Here is a 20,433-nt window from a genome sequence, read left to right on the forward strand (position 1 = left end):
TATTATACATGCATAAATATATCAACTACATACTATACACTACTACATGCTATATAAATACAAGTACACATACACACTGCTATTATGCAGTGAAATGGTTTTCAATCAAGGTCCTCCGGACAGCATTGCCATTTGCAGTGGCAGCGTTGTGCTCCTCTCCTTCATCCTCTGTGTGCTCAATTCGGTAATCCACTTCAAACTCTGGTAGTACCTCATCTCCGAGTCTTTTCCCAAAGTTATACAGCACTGCCAAAGCAACAATGACTGCCAGTGTTGTATCAAGCTTTGTTCGAAGCCCATTCTGCAGGCAGGGAAACCGCTTTTTCCAAACACCCACTCAACAAGACCGCTTGCTGCAATGTGGCAGGTGTTGTGTCGTTTCTCAGCTGGCGTTGAAGGGTTCAGGATGGGTTTCAGTAGGTAGGCGCGACAGGGGTATCCATTGTCACCTAGTAGGTGGCCCTGAAATGCATGGCTTTCAAGCAGAGCGTAGAGGTGGCTGTTATCAAAGATCGTGCTATCATGTGTAGATCCTGGCCTTCTCATCACACACAACTTGAACATTGATGGAACGGTAGCCCTTCCTGTTGCGAAACAGCTCTCCATTTTCTCCACCTGGGTTTTGAATGGGAATGTGAGTGCAGTCAAATGCTCCTATAACTCCTGGAAAACCAGCTCTTCTGTAAAATCCAGCAGATGTTTCTCCTGTTGGGGCAAATCTTATATACTGATTTTTCAAGGCTGCAATTGCCTGTGATACTCTTCCAACAATTCTGCTCACTGTTGACTTGTGTACTCCAAAACTTATTTTTCTGCGAGGAACTCTTTCATTTTCTCCAATCTACCAAATAAGTGCTACCATTTTGAGAATTTAAACCTCCTCAACAGCAAGTTTAAAGTTAATCCTTAACTGAAATTTAAATATGAGTTTAAAGTGATGGCGCAACAAGATTATAGTTAATCCAGGTTTATTGTGAAATTAAATCCAGGATCAAAATGATGGTTTAAATGGAAGCCTGCTTATTTTTGGTGCAACGGAATTATTAGATAAACCTTGATTTAATCTAGATTAAAGCTTAATCCTTGTTGGTGCAACCCACCCTCAGAAGGAAAGATTACCTGGGGAATTGTAACCTTAGATTCACTTTCACTGCCATTAATAATATTAGCAATACACAGATCAAGGTACTTGGTCTTACTGCCAATATCCCGTGCCTGGGCTCATTGACAGCTCCCAAAATAATACTGTATTTTGTTGGATCACGCTAAAAAAGGGCAATAATCATTTACGAAATCATGTAATACTATACATTAAATGACTAGCAACTTATAAAAGCCTGACAAGTTAAAGTACATGAAAATTAAAAATAAAATTGTCAAGACAAACGGAGTAGATGGAGAGAAAGAAAAACCTCTTCTACTATGCCTACCTTCAGTCTTGAGCCCTTTCCCTCCCATATCCTTGTCATTTCGTACGTGTCTATAGGCGCGTTTCCATTACCCTTCAAATTGCGCAATTTGAAATTGCTAATTGAAAATACGCCTAATGGAAACGCGTCAATTTAGCAAAAACGCCCATATATCGCAAAAAAGTTTACGCTCGCACAAGGTGGTTTTTCAGGCAATGCGAAAAAGGAATAATTTGCAAAAAACTGCAATGGAAACGGCTTTTTCGCATTTACAGGTCACATGGCGTATGTAAAAAGTCACATACGCCTCCTTTGAATAAATATAGCCAAAATCCCACCAAAATCCGTTGCCATGGCTTATCGCGAGAGGCAAAAGGCTACGGTTTAGTCGCATAACATTTGTTAATGGAAACGCCGTCATTTCGCAATACTTTTTTATCGACATTTATAAAATATGGCCAAAGTTTTGCGCAAATCTGTAATGGAAACGCGCCTAATGTGAAGTGCTTTTTTGTCTTGTATTATTTTACTATGAAGGCCATGTATGCATTGATCATCTGAAGGACAGATAAATAATGAATATGTAAATGTATATATATATATATATATATATATATATATAGGTAAGCATAACCGATTCAAGTAGATACAAGCCAAGCAGTTTGTGAGGAATACTTGTCCTCATGGAGGTGTTTGAGGTGGTCGATGTTGACCTTGTGTGTGGACTGTCCCACAGAGTCTACAAGATCAACACCTTTACCTTCTATTTTGGTGATCACCAAAAGGGACCAAAATAATCTGGGTCAAGTTTCCCCCTTTCCGCTGTTCACTGTCTCCCACCTGAAGGCTTTCGAGTTGCCTTTTTGATAGCCGCCTTCTTGTTCTGTCATGTGGTTTTTCAACATTTTTCTCTACCAGCTTCATAATTTGTTCATGGCGTTTAATGTCAATGGCCACCCCTTCTTCACTGTACTCATTTTCAAAGGAGCCATCAATCTATGGAAACATGTTATCTACATTGCCATCTACTCCATTCCTTTAAAATTATATACCTGACCCTTAACAAAAAATTAGAATACAAAATATGTATTTTTTTCACCTAATAATGTTCTGGGACCTCAGATGGGTATCTGGCTTCTCTCCCGAAAATAAGGAAAAATGGTGAGAACTTTGTTGTGAGCTGCTTCTTTGTGCGCAGCCCAAACATAGCCGCATCCAAATATTGGTCCCAGGTACTTGGCTTGTCTTCCACCACTTTTGCAAGGACTCTTACCAACATTCAGAATATAAAGGTACATAGGATCTAACGAAGTTGTTTTTATTATTGTAATTTACACAGTAAAAAACATGCATTACATTGAATGTATTTGTGTAATAGGAATGCAAATGCTTAGTGTTGACAAAATCTCTGCCTTGAGCAGTTAATATCCATTTGGACACTTCAAACTGATAAACAAATTTTAAGATGCACGGCGTCACTTCTGCAGCGGACTTGGATTTTACGGGATACGCCGGTGCCCATTTCGTGCAGTAATCTATAATAACAAGGAAGTACTGATATTGCTGGTCTGATTTTACCAGCTTTCCAATTAAGTTCATTCCCACAAGTTCTAATGGAACCTTGGTCAGTCAAACCAGACAAAAATGTAAGAAAGTCAGAATTATTAGCATATTAATATTTGTACTATAAAGTATTTATTGTTATAGGTATGCAAAATGTTAATGCAAATGCACATTTAATTAAAGATTAATAGTATGTTAGAAATATGGACGTGGTACCTTGATTGGTATGTAATCTGGTTCAAGTTTTATGTCTTTTCTTGTTTTCTGGCACACTGTGCACCGTGATACCTCAAACATATATCATATGAATTTATTGTAAAATGAATAAAATTGATAGTGCATGAGCTTACCCATTTCTCTACGTCTGCTGATATGTCAGGCCAGTAGTACCTGTCATGGTGAGCCTACGGCGAGGAACGAGGAGAATGCAGGAGAATCAGAATCAACAGTCTTTATTGCCATCTAGGGGAACACACGTAGGACACGGGATCGACATTCAAGACAGCACAGAGAACTCAAAACAGGAAACACTTTAAATACACAGGACTAGAGGAGGGACACGATGAGGAACACCTGAAATCAATAAACATAATCAAACATGAAGGAAAACTGGGTCATGGAGCACGTGTGGGAGGAGAGCACAACACAAGACAGAAACAGAGTCTGACATTACTCCCCCCTCCCAGAAGGCGCGACCACGCGCCTCATAACAACCAACGGGGAGGGGGGGTGGATGCTCTAGGGGCCTCTCAGGACAGGCTTCCAGGGACGGACGGCCTCCATATATATTGTAGAATATTATAAATGGATTGTACCGGTTGTTGAATTACTGTGAATATCAGGTGCATCTTCAGGGCCTACAGTCTCCGATGATGGGCAGGTCAGCCGCATGGGGGGCATCTTTACCTGCATAACCCAAAAAATATTTAAACAAACACATTTGTTGTAAGGTAGAGTGAACTTACATGCAAAACTAAATTTCACAACCATATACAAATGTGATGTTAAGCACTTTGTGATGGATTGTTACAGTCAAAAACTACAGAATTGAAATGAAGGTGCTGCGAGTTGTGATGTGAGGCTTAATAAAGCCAAAAACAGAATGCTAAATTGACTCCGCTAGCTTAAATATATAGTTCAGTCATGAAACTCTAGATGGCGCCGGCTGACGGGGTGTTAACGTAACTGATGATATTCAGAGAGTTAAACTCTTAAAATTAAAAAACGAAACTCATTTCCAGATCAAGATGACCTGAGGAGAGGATTAGGGTTAAGTGTGTGTAACCGGGTGGTAAATAACCTTATAATTTGTTTCTCTCCTTGCATGTTAACAACTGTTATTTTATTGTCCTTTACTATGTTCAGTGAATTACAAAGACATGAAAAACAGTGGTTGGCTGTATTTTCCTGGAGTCGTCAGCAAGTGGCACTGGACATTTGGGGGAGACGTGCAGCGAGATACGCACTTTTTGTGACCATCCATGGGTAAATACAATGTTTTATTATTATATTTTGGATAAATACCAATTGTGGATGTATATTTTGTTGTATTAATTCGGCGAGCTGTCATATTTTAAAAGTTATGTCATGTATAATGATATGACGTCACACCATGTGGTGTATGCCTGTTCATTTAGTGTTTCACAAACTATTATACACTTTTTTCTGTAGATGTTTTTCATGTGATTTGTTCTTAATGTGAACATCTAGACAGTGTACAACAATGTTGAGGATTTCAGCCCTTGTTGAGTGAACGTGAGGTGTTATATAGGAGCTCATTCTGATGTGAGTGTTATTTGTTCTCATTTCCCTCAAATGATGTGCAAGTGGGTAATATAAAAATGTACTTATGTTGCTTTGTTCTCTTTGTACAGTATTCCCACCGCCGTATTGTATCTGTCAGGGGTCTGGGTCTGGCGTTTCTCCCTCTCACCACCACAGGTCGCCATTTCCCATCCTCCCGGACTCCTTTACCTGCACTCCACTCGTTACCTGATTCATTTGTCCCAGCTGTTTACCTGATTGCCTCTTCCTCATAAGCTCCCCATGTTTTCTGTTCTGGGCTCGTTTGTCTCATATAGGTACGTACGTGTCTCTTGGTGAGCATTTATGATACTCTGTTTTTTTCCCCCCCGTGTTTGTGTGTGTGATTAAATAAAGACACCCCATCTGCCTGCACTTGAGTCTTCGCTTCTTACAGACTGTGACCGCAACATTGTGATATCGTGTTACATTACTTGTATTTTGGATTTTCCATCTTTTTGCACTGAGATTATTGTATTATTTTTTTTTTTTTTGCATTTTGAAAATTGCATTCTGAGTAATGTAGAGCTGTGAGGCGGTTTAATTGGTATCACCAGCTCTGTGAAATCTAAATTTTGGTTTGCTACTTCATCTTTTCCTGTTCATTTTGTGAACCTTCTTTTGATAGTAAAACGTTTTCCTGGTGGTAAATTTAAATCCCTGGTCACGTGTATGTATACATGTTTACGCAAGCTAATAGCTGTATTTGAAACCGTGCATGCACTTTTCCTTTGAGCCTGTCTTTAGGGTGTCAAAATCCACCACCAGCAAACGGTCACCCAGCAGAAGAGGACACTGATGAGGTCAATTATTTTTTATTTAAATGTTACATTATTTTTTTTCATTTATTGAATCAATGTAATTTGTGCCAATTCAATCGATTACTGTATTTAATCAATATAATTTATATATATATATATATATATATATATATATATATGTTATAAATGCCTGAAATTGCCATAAATTGTTTTGTCACACTTCAGAGAGGAATTAGACGCATTTCACAATTTAAATTGTCATTCTTTAACAAATTAAACATGAACTGTACCTCAATTGATTGTGAAGTTACTTATGAAATGAAATGTTATTCACTAACATTTTATGTAGTTAATGCTTAACTTGCATGCCATAACACAATCATGCTTAACTTGCATGGTCCTGTAGCTTATTAAAGCTACAATTAACTTACATTTTAGCCAAATAAAAAGGTACTCGCCTTATTCATTTAAATTGTTTTCTTCAGTTAAAAAATAAATAAACGGCTCAAAATTGATCAGTTAAATGTCCATTTTTGCCATTAAAATTCAAGTTATGAGGAACATCGTTAACCCTTATCATCTGTAAACAAGTGGAAAAGGTACTTTTCCCCACTTTTCACATACTATTGGTCCAACAGACATCAATCAAAGTGTGGACTGTGCAATGGGTATTCTTCCCCCAGGGAATGATCACAGGAGCTTGCTTGTCTTGCTCTCAACAACGGAGGAGTGGTTGCTGGCGTGCGGTGAAGGACGTAAAGTGTACGGAACATGGTTAGTCTACGTTAAGTCTATGGAATTTTTCAGAGTTTTGATTGTCATTTTTAGGAAAACTTTTAGTTAGATCAGCGGTTATCAAACTTTTTTGGTCACGCCTCCCTTTAAACCTAAAACTCCTCCCCCTCCCAATAATTTCACTAAACATTATAAGAAAATGTATGCTTTTTTTTTATTTGAAAAAACCTGCAGTGAAACATTGAAAGAGTAATATTAGCATAGAGAGAATAACAGTTATTTTTTGGGAGGTTTCATGCAGTCTGCTGGCATCGTTTTAAGGCACACAGGCCTTTCCTCCTCACCAACGACATTAAACACTCCAGTAGAACCCATTATAATCTGTGATGCTGTCTGGATGCGGCGCGATGCGACACGGACAAATCCCCGACAGTCAACTGATGCCTCGTTCCATTTATGACGTAACGTTACTGACACAAAGCTCAAATTATTTGCAACCGTTACTTGTCGCGTTTGGTGGGAACACCTGGGAGTGTTTCAGTCGGTCCTCAAAGGGTAAAGAATAAGAAAAAACACAAGATACCTGTACCCTGGCACACTGTGGATTATGCACTGTGGCTGAGAGGACCTTCCTATACTGTTGGATGAAGACAATGTCATTCAGTCACAGACCACTCTTGTTTTCCTAATGTCATGAAAACAATCATGGCTGCCACATTGAAGGTTCATTCCAAACCGAAGTGCCATCGATCCTCATCCTCGAGTCTCACCTCAGTTCGGAAATCCTCCGTAGTCTGTCCCTTCTCACCATTACACCCGCCACAGATCCAGACCCGGAGCCTACTGTTAGGTCAGTCTTGGAGCCTGTGCCTACTGCCCAGTGCCTCCCAGAGCCCGCCGTTCAAGAGTGGCTCATTTACTTGAATGCTGAGGAGCCAATTCCCACACTCACCTGCAGCCTCAAACCTCTTCCTCCCAATCTTTCCTTCACTGCTGGTTCCATCCAGCTTCCAAGATCCATCAAGGTTGATATTTTTCCCAAATTAAAGAAATGCATCACATAATAGATCAAGAAAAACAGGGAGAAAAATCAAGAAACGCCACAATATTGAGTTTTTTTTAGGATGCACCTTGTGCCCTACATTTTCTTTACATATAAATGTAATTTCAAATACTTTATTTCCTTAATGTTCAATAGTAGAGAGTGTTACTCGTGTGGAATATAAAGTGAAGGTGGTCAAGGGTTCAGTATAGTCCAACAACTAAAATCTGGATAACCATGGCACTCTTGTGAGTTAAAAACCCTTTATTAACACAGGGCAAAGTAAAGAGGACTCTCTTATCTGTTTGGCCTTTTTCAGGGAAAGATGCTTTTTAACTAATAAAAGCAGATTATAATCCAACTATTTGTTGTTGGAGTTAACAAATAATGAAAGTATTAAAGCTGCATGCAAGCTATGCCCATAACTTTTATAAGTTTATTTACAGACAAACCAGAATGACACTTGAATGCAAAGATTGCCCAACAGGAGAATAAAGGCCTCAACATAATGAGAGATGGTGTCATGGATGTATGTTTTGTTTTATTTTATGCATTTATTCTTGTTAACTTTCTGATATTATGTGTGTGTATGTGTTCTTTGATGTCAGTTGCGAGTGGGGCGATTTAATTAAAGGACCGGTGGATGGTTCTGATCGCAGCAGGGTTTAAAACCACCTCTTCACTTCTCAAAGAGCCGGTCCCGCTTCCCCCGTCTCCCTGTTTGTAGGTGTGATTGCCCTTTTCTTTGTTGATATTGTTCACTTTTTAGTTTTTTTAGCGTAGTTAGGTTAATTAAAATTATTTTCTTTGATTTCTCAAGGAAAGTTATTATTATTATTTTTTTTTTTTTTGTTATTTTGGGCAGTGGGCTACCCTGTTAAATTATGTTTATTGTCTACGTATCCCATCAGTCTATACTTGCCTTTAATTCAGCTATGTGATAGCATATGCTTTCGTCCATATTAGGGATTTCCTGTCCTATGATTTAGGACTTCTGAGTTTTTCACTTTTGGATTTACTGCATGAGGGCGCCCTCCGGCTACCAGAATGAAACAGACATTGCATTACATGTGTGCACTCACTAATGCTCACAACACCTAATTTTGGGTAAAAAAAATAGGAAAAACAATACTTCGAAGTTTTTCTCCAGTGTAGAGGAGTTTTTTTTTTCTCTTTCAGTGGATGGATAAGATTTCATGATAAATAATGAAGAAATTATTGTCAAAGATTTTTGGCCTATGCAAAATTTATTTTATAATAAATCCTTAAGTATCTTTTATAGGCCTCCTGCATGTTAACAGGTAGCCTAATGTTTCTGTGAAATATTTATTTAGTCATTTATCAGACGATTTTATCCAAAGCTACTTACTACAATTGATTGCTTCTGTTGTCCTCATTTGTATTAAAACAACTAAAAACAGATCCAAAACTAAAAGAGAAATACACATTTTAAAAATAAAGTTAAGTAGTATTTATAAAGAAATTAAATAAAAATGACAAATGCATACAACAAAATTTCAAAACTTAACATTTAAATGAAAAACAAAAAAATAAAGCTAAAAACAATTCACAATATTAAAGAACAAAAGGTATGAGTATAATAATGATTCTAACATAACACTAAGCCAAACACAAAAAAAACAACTACATGTGTGTATGTACAGCCACACACATATACATATTTATAAATTCAATATACTTATTATTTCATTTCCATTTAGTTTGTTGAAGTATTAAAATAACTCTAATTAAATAAAACTAAAAACTTAAAAGACCTATACAGTCATAATAAATTCAGACATAATGCAACTAATATTTAAATAAATACAAATAATTCAAAACAAATAACAGTAGTTTATCAGTAATCCTAAAAAATAACACTGCCAAACTTACATGCTGAAACAGAAGTAAAACTAGTAGGAAAGAGAAATAAAAAGCAATACTTATCCTTTCCTGCCCGGTGGAGTCGCACGGTAGAGTCAATGGTCTGCACACGAGGAGGCCGTCACGTGACCGCTGCCGTGGTAACCTAAGCTTTTTTTTATACCCGTCTAACAAAATACTACATTAATTCAGCTGGGGACACTTTTCTTATTTCCTCCACAACAAATGGCCAAGCAAGCGCAGACACTGACAAGATACGCGAAATATGCTGATAATAATCATTATCAATAATTATTTAGTTTAATGTTTTTATTTAGTAATAACAATCAAAAAAATGTTGTAGTCATACTGATATATTTATTTTTGATATATATATAAATTAACAAAACGCACAACAAACTCTGTGTCCTTTATCATTTTTAGCAAATAAAGATAAGGTTTGACTGAAAACATTTCTTGTCACGGTTCAGATTTTGTGTCCAGATTTTGGAATTCACTGGATACTGCCTCTCAGAATAGCTCACTTTTTTTTTTTTTTTTTAATCCGTTTAAATATTTTTACGTGTATGTTGAATGTGTTACACTTAAGGCACATTTACGCTTAAATGTTTAAATTGTCATTTTATGTGCTTTCTCTTAACTCCTCAAATTGCTATGACAGTTTTTCATTATACTGCCTAGGGCCCCACAACCCTACGGGCCGGCAATGGTTCCAAAACAAATGGTTTTGTTGATTGAGTTAAAAGCTATGCCGTTTTAGATCCCTTGAGGGAAAGCCAGGCCTGGAGAGTGTCCTGTAAATTACCCTTTTCCTGTGTCTTTTGCATGGGGCTGACATGGTCCTAAAACAAAAGGGAGTTCTCTGTCCTCCTGATTGGATTAAGTCTATTACTGTTTTATCCCCTGAGGGACGAACACCAGGCATCCACAGGAACTGGTGAGACAATTGGGCGCCATGTGATAGTCAGCAATCAGTTTTACGACCCGCAAATGCTTAGGAGGGGGAATCGTTAGATTTTTCTGAAATGTGGTGATTCTGCAGGATATTGGGGTTCTGTTCGAAACAGAAGCCTTACTATATATATATATATATATATATATATAATACAGTTGAGGTCAAACGTTTACACCCCCCCTTTCAGAATCTGCAAAAGTTTTTTTTACCAAAATAAGAGGGATCATAAAAATGCATGTTGCAAAAGATGTTTACATATAGTCCACAAGAGAAAATAATAGCTGAATTTATAAAAATGATCCCATTCAAAAGTTTACGTGACTCTTAATATTGTGTTGTTAGCTGAATGATCCACAGCTGTGTTCTTGTTTAGTGATAGCTGTTCATGAGTCCCTTGTTTGTCCTGAACAGTTAAACTGCCTGATGTTCTTCAGAAAAACCCTTCAGTTCCCACAAATTCTTTGGATTTACAGCATTTTTGTGTATTTGAACCCTTTCCAACAATGACCGTCTGATTTTGAGATCCATCTTTTCACTCTGAGGACAACTGAGGGACTCAAATGCAACTTTTACAGAAGCTTCAAACGCTCGCTGATGCTAGGCAAAATAAGAAAAATTTACACATCTCCATTTTGTTCAAAAAGTTTTCACCCCCGGCTCTTAATGTTAACATGGCAAAGAAGGCAATCTTTAAAACAATTTATTTTATACAGATTAGAAAAGGAAAAACACCAAAGTTCACCCCTCCCACTGTTTAGTAATCCCAATTTACAGGAATTTAATTTCTGAAAGTGTTCACAGAAAACTGTCCAACAAACAAATTTGGAGTATCAGTGAGGTTGAGTTGGCCAAAAGTATTACATTTATATATTTTACTTGTTAACCCAGAATCCTATACCCTACACAAAACAGGGATGTTCATAATGAATAATAATTTTGAAAGTTAAGATTTGAAAAGTTCTTAAAAAAAAATAACTATTTTGAGAAAACAAGCTGTCAAAAGACCATGAGGGTTGAGAGAAGAAAAAAAAAATGTATGTGTATGTGTATATATATATATATATATATATATATATATATATTAGGGCTACACCGATATGAAAATTTTGTCCGATTGACTGAATAACTTTTGTAACTTTAATAAGGATTAATCTTTAACATTGCATATTTGACATCAAATGTAAAATAACTGATACAATTTCTGTACCTAAAAACTGTTAGATCTACCTAAAAAAAACTGAAAAGCACTGATTATTTATTTGTGCTGTTGCTTGTAGTTCGATTATTTTTCTTTTTCTTTAAAAAATAAAGAAACTGTGACTCTAAAACTGTGATACAAACAGAACCGCGAGTAAGTTGAACCGTTCCACCCCTAATCTTAAGTATACACTTGCCGAAAACACTTCAGATAGGGTTCACAAAATGTTTTCACAGATATTTTCTCAGATTGCAACACTATTGGGAATTTTATCTGGTGACAGATACACATAGGGTAATTTTAACTCCTCATTTCGGATGTTTATGAACTTGGTCACTTCGCCAAGTTTCTCGCGGAAAGTCTTCAAGGCATCCTTTACATCTACCTCAGTGAAGTAGTCCTCTGGATACATGCCTAAAAACAGCTGGGGAAAAGACAAATAGGCTCCTTTTTTATATCAATATTTTCTTTCTTTTAAAAAGTTCTTTATTCTTTTTAAAAATGATAATACATAGAGTACACAGTAAGAAGAAATTTTATCTTAACCCTATATAAAGGACAAAATATCCACTATCAGACCTTTGACTTTTCCTAGGATAAAAAAAAAATCATAGCATGAGGCTCTGTAACCTCAGCAACTCACAAACAGAAGCTCCCAGATGTTCAACATGCTCAATCACCAGGCCACAGCTTCAACAAGTCGAACTAAAATGATCAGTTTTGACCAGCAAAACCTGACTGGTTAAGCTACATGTCTTAGACTAAGAATTGTAGAGAAAAACAAAGACCAGGACCCGGTTGCATGAAACCCCTTAAGTGGTTTGACTTAAATGTATCCCTGCGGGAGAAAACAAACATATTAACCGTCACCCTTACCTAGAGTCAAACCAATAGTCATTCAGACACCTTCAACATTTCACACATTATCACAGTTTATTTGTTATAGTTTAGAAAATGGTAATAAAATACGACAAGAACTCAGAGTTAAACTGTGTCAGAACAAATTCAGCTTGATCATGTCAGATAACTTTGATAGAAAGGTATGTAAAAAAACATGGTCCGGTCAAAGTGTCAAATAAAATTGGTAACACTTTATAATAACTTTCATTAATAAATCATTATATAATGTTTAACAGATCATTAGTTAATATATATTCACATAGCTAGAAATGTGTGATAATATGCTTGTTAATGTTTACTAATGTACTTATTAAACATTATGTAATGATTAACAGATTATTCAATGTAAATTGAAATGCTTCTAAATGTCATTAAACTTGCAATTCATATATTTCTACTATTTCATGCCTCTCTATACTTCTATTTTCACTATTTTTACTTAAACATTTACTAATCATTAGTACCTTTATGAGCAGTCGTCTCGATGGCAAAATGTGTCCCAAATGACCTGAATTCACCCTATTTTCACATCTTTACAAATCATATGTGAGCTGTGCTGGCAAAATGAGTCAGAATGCACACGGTCTAATTTAGAGCTACAGGCAAAAGAAGTGAAAAATGTCAGTTTTGGTCGAATTTGGGATTTTCACAAAAATGAGTTCATTAAGCCCTCTTCTAGCGATCCCAATGCTCCAAAGAGTAATTAAACATCTAAAAGTATCTTTATTTGTACGTTATCTGAGAGGAGTAAATTTTTCTCTGCTCACTTCTGGACGACTGCTGCTGCTTCTCAGCACAAGTTGTAGGTCTATTGTTGCAAAGCGCAGTATTCCAGCTTTCTGAATATTCATATCGAATTTTCGATGACATGACTTCAAACCAGTGAAATATGATTTTCAAACCCATGCTGATGAAAACAAAACGATCGCGCTGACTGACATTTGCATTGCAAAGTGCGAGCATAAGACGCGCCTCCCCATAATGCACGATCTCCCTATAAAGTACATGGTGAAAAATGTCTTGTCGAGGTTCACACAAACAATCTGTTGTGTCTAACATGAACGTTTAGTTAATGTTTGGAGAAAAATCTGATGTGTAACATTATATTAGATCCATGCGTTACAGTAGGTCCTAATATAAATCGGTCTCAATGTTAATCAAACATTAAAAGAAAAGATGGAATCACTCGCTGCTCTTGATTAAACTGCTGTTTATTTTTAATAACAAAGATAAAATAAAAAATAGCTATATTGTGATTAATAATATAGCAATTATTATTAAGAAAGTAATTGGATGAAAATATGCATCGTTGCTTGGTGATTTTGCTTTGGAATCTTTAACTCGATTTTTCTCGAAATCAGATCTGCTGCCTCTATTGCCTTCAAACGGCTGTAGCTCAGTCATTTTTTGTCCGATTCCAACAAGTCATATATCATTTATGTATCTTAATGGAGCATGTGAAAATAAAAATAACACATTTTTCGAAATTTGCTCATTCCGACTCATTTTGCCAGCACGCGTTACATTTATGAATCATTTGTTCATGTTTTTGCAGTACTCAATCTAAAATTGAGACTATTCATCATTTGTAAATGTTCATAAACACACCAGGGGATGCTCATAATGTCCTGCTGTGACACTCACAGTTTTCAATGAAATTACATTATATTTATCCAACTCTTTGTTGTCGTATTTGTGCATTGATGCCACTTTGCCTGTATTCTGACGCGCATTGGATGTTACATAAAAATGGACCTCTTTTGGTTCCTTAATTTTTTTTAAGCTAAATGGTTATAAAGGAATTTGTTGCAACAAATATCTTAGAGATTTCTTAAGCGCTTTCATGCAACGGGTCCTGGAATCCAAAACACAACATAGACTGGTGGACATCTCTGCTGGTCTTTTTAATATGGTATGTACAAATCACTTCACTGAATGAATGAGCCATCATACCTCATTCTTTTGGAACTGCGTGAGGACCCAGACAATTCCTAAAATCCAACAGGAACGCCAACGGTCAGGCAGACTCTCCATGATGTACTTCATATCAACATCTCCTTTCGTCTTGGGAGGGGGCTTCCGCATAGTGGAAGGACTGTTGGGGATCCAGGCATACCAGTGAAACTGCAATGCAGGAATTTATACACAGATATTAGCAAACACATATTATGCATATGTAAAGTTCTGCTAAATGAAAGTAATTAAACAAATTTAGGGTAAATGGAAAACATTATAGATCTGAGAAATAGGATAGGTAGTATAATGCACAGCAAAAATCCCCAGTGTTAAATTAACCACACTGTGTTTATATGGGAACATACTAGGGCTGTGTGATATTGAAGAAAAATGCAATACTTTATTAAATAATTCGATATTCAATCTGCTTTAAATATATATGCTTTAAGTTAAATATATCGCTTTATGTGTGTAAAATCAATTTAAACTATATTGAAAAGTTTGTAGGCAAACTTTAAGTTGGCTTGAAAAAGCCTAGCCAAAAAGTTTGAAAAAGTTTTAAACGCTTGCAGTCTGAAAGTTTTCAGTTCTAAGTAGTTTGAAATTTAAAATAGTTTTAAAGATTAAAGTTGGAATGTTTTCAAGGCAATACAGTCTATCAGAAAAACAGATAGATATAAAACATATTGCTAGGGTACCTGGGGTGGTTGCTAGGCTGTTTCTAGCATGACTAGCATGTTGCTAACATGTTTTTAGCATTTTACTATCATGTTGCTAGCATGATTAGCATGTTACTAGCATGTTGCGAGAATGATTAGCAAGTTACTAGCATCTTTCTAACATGGTTAGCATATGTTGTTAGAATGACTAACAAGTTACTAGCATGTTTCTAGCATGATTAGCATGTTACTAGCATGTTGTTAGCAGTATTAACAAGTTACTAACATGTTGCTAGCATGATTCTAGCATGATTAACATGTTACTAGCATGGTGTCAACGTTTTGTTAGCATGATTAACAATTTACTAGCATGTTTTTCCAACACGATTAGTATGTAACTAGCATGGCGTTAACATTTTGTTAGCATGATTAGCATGTTTCTAGCGTGTTTAACAAGTTGCTAGCATGTTTCTAGCATGGTGTTATAATTTTGTTTACATGATTAGCCTGTTGTTATCAAGCTACTAGCATGTTGTGAACATAAGCAAGTTACTAGCATGTTTCTAGCATGGTGTTAGCATGATTAGCAAGTTATTAGCATGTTTAGAATGTTACTGTGGCGCAGCTGACACAGAACAACATACGCTGTTTGCGTTCAGTGGATACTCTCCAAAATGGCGCTAGGGTGACGCGGAGGAGACGAATTGTTGAATAAAGTAGTTTTTTTTTGTTTTTGCGCACAAAAAGTATTCTTGTAGCTTCGTAACATTACGGTTGAACCCCTAATGTCACGTGGATTATTTTACCGATCTCCTTGCTACGTTTCTGGACGTTGATTGTGTAAGGATCCTTGCTGTCTATGGGAGGGTCACAAAGCTGTCAGAATGCATCAAAAATATCTTAATTTGTGTTCAGAAGATGAACGAAGGTCTTACGGGTTTGGAACGACAAGAGGGTGAGTAATTAATGACAGAATTAAAATTTTTGGGTGAACTATCCCTTTAAATAAAATGCGTGCATCCGTAATAAAACGTGCCTCACACGGCTCCGTGGGGTGAATAAAGGCCTCCTTGTAGCGAATCCATGCATTTTTGTAAGAAAAATATCCATATTTCAAATGTAATAAACGCTTTTCTATCACTTCTGCTGACTGTTGTATGCGGAAGCCATTCCGGCGGATGACGTAGGATGTCGGCGTTGCGTGATTAGTGACAAACGCGGGGAGAGAACAAAACAAAACAACGGTCACTAATTAGAAGTACAAACTGAGGATTTGGATATAAGTCAAGAGGAGACTGGTCCTTTGCTAAAGTAAGGAAACTTTGCTTCCTTTACTGCTGTAAACAAACTTGTGAGACTAGCCTATCTCAGAAGCGCGTATGAACGCCTTCCGCTTACGACAGATACTGGAAGTGAGAGAAAAGTGTTTATTACGTTTGAAATATGGATATTTTTCTTACAAAAATGCATGGATTCGCTACAAGGAGGCCTTTATTCACCCCCCGGAGCCGTGTGAAGCACGTTTTATTATGGATGCACGCACTTTATTTCACGTCTTCTGAACTGTTGACAACAAACTTCCGCTTACCCCCATTGAAAGGCTTGGAGGGGCCAGGACCATTTTTAATATAACTCATATTGGATTCGTCTGAGAGAAGAAAGTCATATACACCTAGGATGCTTTGAGGGTGAGTAAAACACAGGCTAATTTTCATTTTTGGGTGAACTAACCCTTTAAGGTTTCTTTAAAACTGTATTTATATATTATGTACACAGCTAAAATCCACACAGACACACAGAAACTGCCATCATTTTAAAACAAAAATGAATTATATTCCTTCTAATGATTTTAAAGGGGTCAAGTTTTCCTTTTTCTTTGGAGTCAAGCTGTTCGTGAATAGATAAGATCCCTAAAGTTGCAAAGACTAAAGTCTCAAACCCAAAGATATATTCTTTATAAAAGTTAAGACTCGTCCACGTCCTCCCAAAACGCCTCGTTTAAACACGCCCCACATGTGTAGAGTAACGCTTGTTGTTTGTCATTTCTCCGATCACAAATGCAGACATGGTTTTATGTTTACATGGCGCGATGCAACGCAACACGTACAAAGACAGTATGAGTTATTATGATCAGTAATTGTCTCCACTGGATGCAACAAATGCCTGGTTTATAATGGGTTTTAATGGTTTTGTCTCGTCGCTCCGGCCGGACAGGGCATCATCACAGTATGGTGAGGAGCGTAACATTTCCGTCTCACGCTTGAGGTATTCGGCCAATCACAACACACTGGATAGCTGGCCAATCACAGCACACCTCGCTTTTCAGACCGATGAGCTTTGTAACAATCCACGCATTTCAGAAAGGCGGGGCATAGAGGAGAAACAATAAGGTCAAGTTTATTTATATAGCACCTTAAAAGCAACAAGTGCTGACCAAGGTGCTGCACAACCAAAACATCAGAAAAATCAACTAACAAAAGCATTAAGACAATACAAAATTTGAAATCATTAAATACAATAAGTAATGCAAAACATCACCAAACAAAGAAACAAACAGAAACAAAACAAACAAAAAAAGTATTTTCAAGTTAAGCAAAAGCCTGAGAAAAAAAAAAATGTTTTAAGAGATGATTTAAAAGAAGATAACGTAGGGGGTGATCTGATGGATAAAGGCACAGAGTTCCAGAGTGTAGGACCAAGAACTGAAAAAGCTCTGTTCCCTTTAGATTTTAAACGAGATTTTGGGACAATCAATAACTTCTGAGAAGACGATCTAAGCGTTCTCACAGGAGAATAGAAATGGAGAAGATCTGAAATGTAAATTGGGGCAAGACCATGAAGTGCTTTAAAAACTAAAACTAAACCCTTAAAATCAACTCTGAATTTATCAGGAAACCAGTGAAGTGAAGCTAACACAGGGGTAGTAATATGCTCCCTCTTTTTTTGTCCCTGTCAAAAAGAGAGCAGCAGCATTCTGTACCAATTGTAAACGTGATAGTGAAGACTGGTTAATACCAGCATAAAGAGCGTTACAGTAATCCAGCCTTGTTGAACTGAATGCATGAATAACAACCTCTAAATCATTAAAACTGAGAAAACTTTTCAGCTTGCGAAGCCCCTTAATCTGTTTGTCAAATTTCAATTCAGGATAAAAAATAACTCCCAAATTTTTAACCTTTTCATGGATGTTTTCTTCAAAAGGGCCCAGAGTAGGTCTTAAATTATGTAAATGGTGAGAAGGGCCAAACAATATAACTTCAGTCTTTTTTTGATTCAACTGTAGGAAATTATTTTCCATCCAATTCTTGATGTCTTCTAAACAAGCCAGCAAGGAAGACACTGAATCAGAACCTGATTTTAGAGGAAAATAAAGCTGAGTGTCATCTGCGTAAATGTGGTATGAAACTTTGAGACTCAAATATAAAACGAAGAGGGAGCAAATACAGGGAGAATAAAATTGGACCCAAAATAGAGCCCTGGGGTACTCCATAAGTGATGGGAACTGAGCTTGATGAAAATACACCAATTTCCACCAAAAAGCTCCTATTTGTGAGATACGATGCAAACCAGTCTAATGCAGTACCACAAATGCTAACCTCAAGATTTAATCTTTTTAACAGGATGCTGTGATCTACTGTATCGAAAGCGGCGCTCAGGTCCAGTAATAAGAGAATAGTACAGTTACCAGAGTCTGCAGATTAGAAGAGATAATTTACTGATTTACTGAAAGAGCTGACTCAGTACTATGTTTTGCTCTATAGCCAGACTGAAAAGGATCCAGAATATCATTAGAATTTAGGTCGAGGGAAATCTGGTTAAATATAACCTTTTCCAAAACTTTGTGCAGAAATGGCCGTTTTGAAATAGGCCTATAATTATTTAATTCAGTGGGATCAAGATTTGTTTTTTTGAGTAAAGGCTGGACCACAGCATGTTTAAGACAGGAAGGGACAGTGCCTGTCTGTACAGAACCATTAATAATAGAGAGTAAGCTAGACAAAACAGAGGGCAGAACATCCTTCAGCAGCTTTTTAGGAACAACATCACAAGAACAAATAGTTAATTTCATATTTAAAATAATGTCTGACAACTCAGAAAGTGAGATAGCTTGAAAGTTTGAAAACACAGAGGAGCTAGTGTTTTCATATTTAAAATTTTGGGATAAATTACAAGAAATCTGCACCCTGATAGAAGCAATCTTGTTAATGAAGAAGTTACAGAACTTCTCACATAACTCTAAGCTAGGATCTGGGCCAGTTGGTCTAGATGGGTTTAACACAGAATTTAGAGTAGAAAACTAAATCTTTGGACAATGAGAATTTTTCTGCTCTGCAAAAGTTGATAAGAAATTTGTAATTTATCCTTTTTCCATCTTCTTTCTGCCCTTCTGCAATCCTTCCTTAAAGCTTTAATGTTGTTATTAAACCATGGCTGATTTTTTTGGTTTAGTCTTTTTGGATTTGAGAGGAGCAACTACATTTAAGATTGCTGAACAAGAGGAATTAAAACTATTTGTCAACTCATCAACACTTCTATCCAGGGCACTACTGTGAGCTAGCAGGGCTATAAAAGCTTCGGTGAACTGCAGGGCCGTGAAGGGGTTAATAGATCGAGAAAGATAAGTAGAAGACTGGTTTACAAGGCTAGAACAAGTAATCACACTGTCAAACAAAACCGGGCAGTGGTCAGACAGTCCGGCCTCACTAACGGTTACATTACTGACAGAGAAACCTGATGATAAAACCAGATCAAGAGTATGACCCAGCTTGTGTGTGGGACCTGAGACGTATTGTGTGAGAGTCCAAAAGTTGAACAAAATCTCTTAAAAGAGGTCTCGAAGGACAACACAGATGTATATTAAAATCACCAACAATCAAGAGATTATCGGCACTTGGAACCACGTCTGATAAAAAATCTGAAAACTCCTTTAAAAAGTCATTGTGTTATGATATACAGACCTCCAAAAGCTAACAGAGTAGAGGACTGGAACGCTCCACCTTGCACATTAAAACCTCAAAACTAGAGTAGACATCAACGGGCAGAAATTTACATTTGAACAGGTCCTTAAAAATGACTTAGATCAATAGAGGGCTTAGATCATCAGCCGTAAGCCAGGTTTCGGTAATAAATAAGAAGTCTAAATTATTTGATAAAAAGAAGTCATTCCGTAAAAATGTTTTGTTCAATACTGATCTTGCATTTAGCAAGGCCATTTTCAGAAATAAACAGCAGACAGAGTACAAGTTCATAGTCAGATGTCCCATGGAGATTGAACTCCCTTGGATCTGCCCGGTGAGTGTCTGTGGCATAATAATTATCCAGAACTTGCAGTCCGAGGAAAATTCTGTGGCAAGGACTCCAATGAAGCAATCACAACACCGCGTGGCCGACACCCAGAGAACGACATAAACGGCAAAATGTTACCCCAGAAGATGGCTTACACCAGGCCCGGTGTAGGCACCACTCCGACTGCAGCAGCGGAGCAAGATTCCCAGGTTAGCTTTAGCCTCAGATTGTAGACTGCTTGAATTTATTGCAGCCAGAAGAGAAATTCTCGGTTTTCACCAA

At 36.9% G+C, this 20,433-nt stretch overlaps 1 protein-coding gene across 1 annotated transcript in view; it reads right to left on the minus strand.

The window, feature by feature from the left end:
• Positions 1–11,594: 11,594 nt before the first annotated feature.
• Positions 11,595–20,433, minus strand: part of LOC107571808 (arachidonate 5-lipoxygenase-like) — a 37,884-nt gene continuing 29,045 nt past the window's right edge. The window contains exons 14-15 of the mRNA XM_016258186.1: positions 14,204–14,374; positions 11,595–11,774 (exon numbers count right to left, since the gene is read on the minus strand). Coding sequence (XP_016113672.1) covers positions 11,595–11,774; positions 14,204–14,374 — 351 coding nt within the window. The remainder of the gene's footprint in view (positions 11,775–14,203; positions 14,375–20,433) is intronic.

Source organism: Sinocyclocheilus grahami, unplaced genomic scaffold, assembly GCF_001515645.1.
Source record: "Sinocyclocheilus grahami isolate Dianchi unplaced genomic scaffold, SAMN03320097.WGS_v1.1 scaffold1654.1, whole genome shotgun sequence".
Lineage (NCBI taxonomy): Eukaryota > Metazoa > Chordata > Actinopteri > Cypriniformes > Cyprinidae > Sinocyclocheilus > Sinocyclocheilus grahami.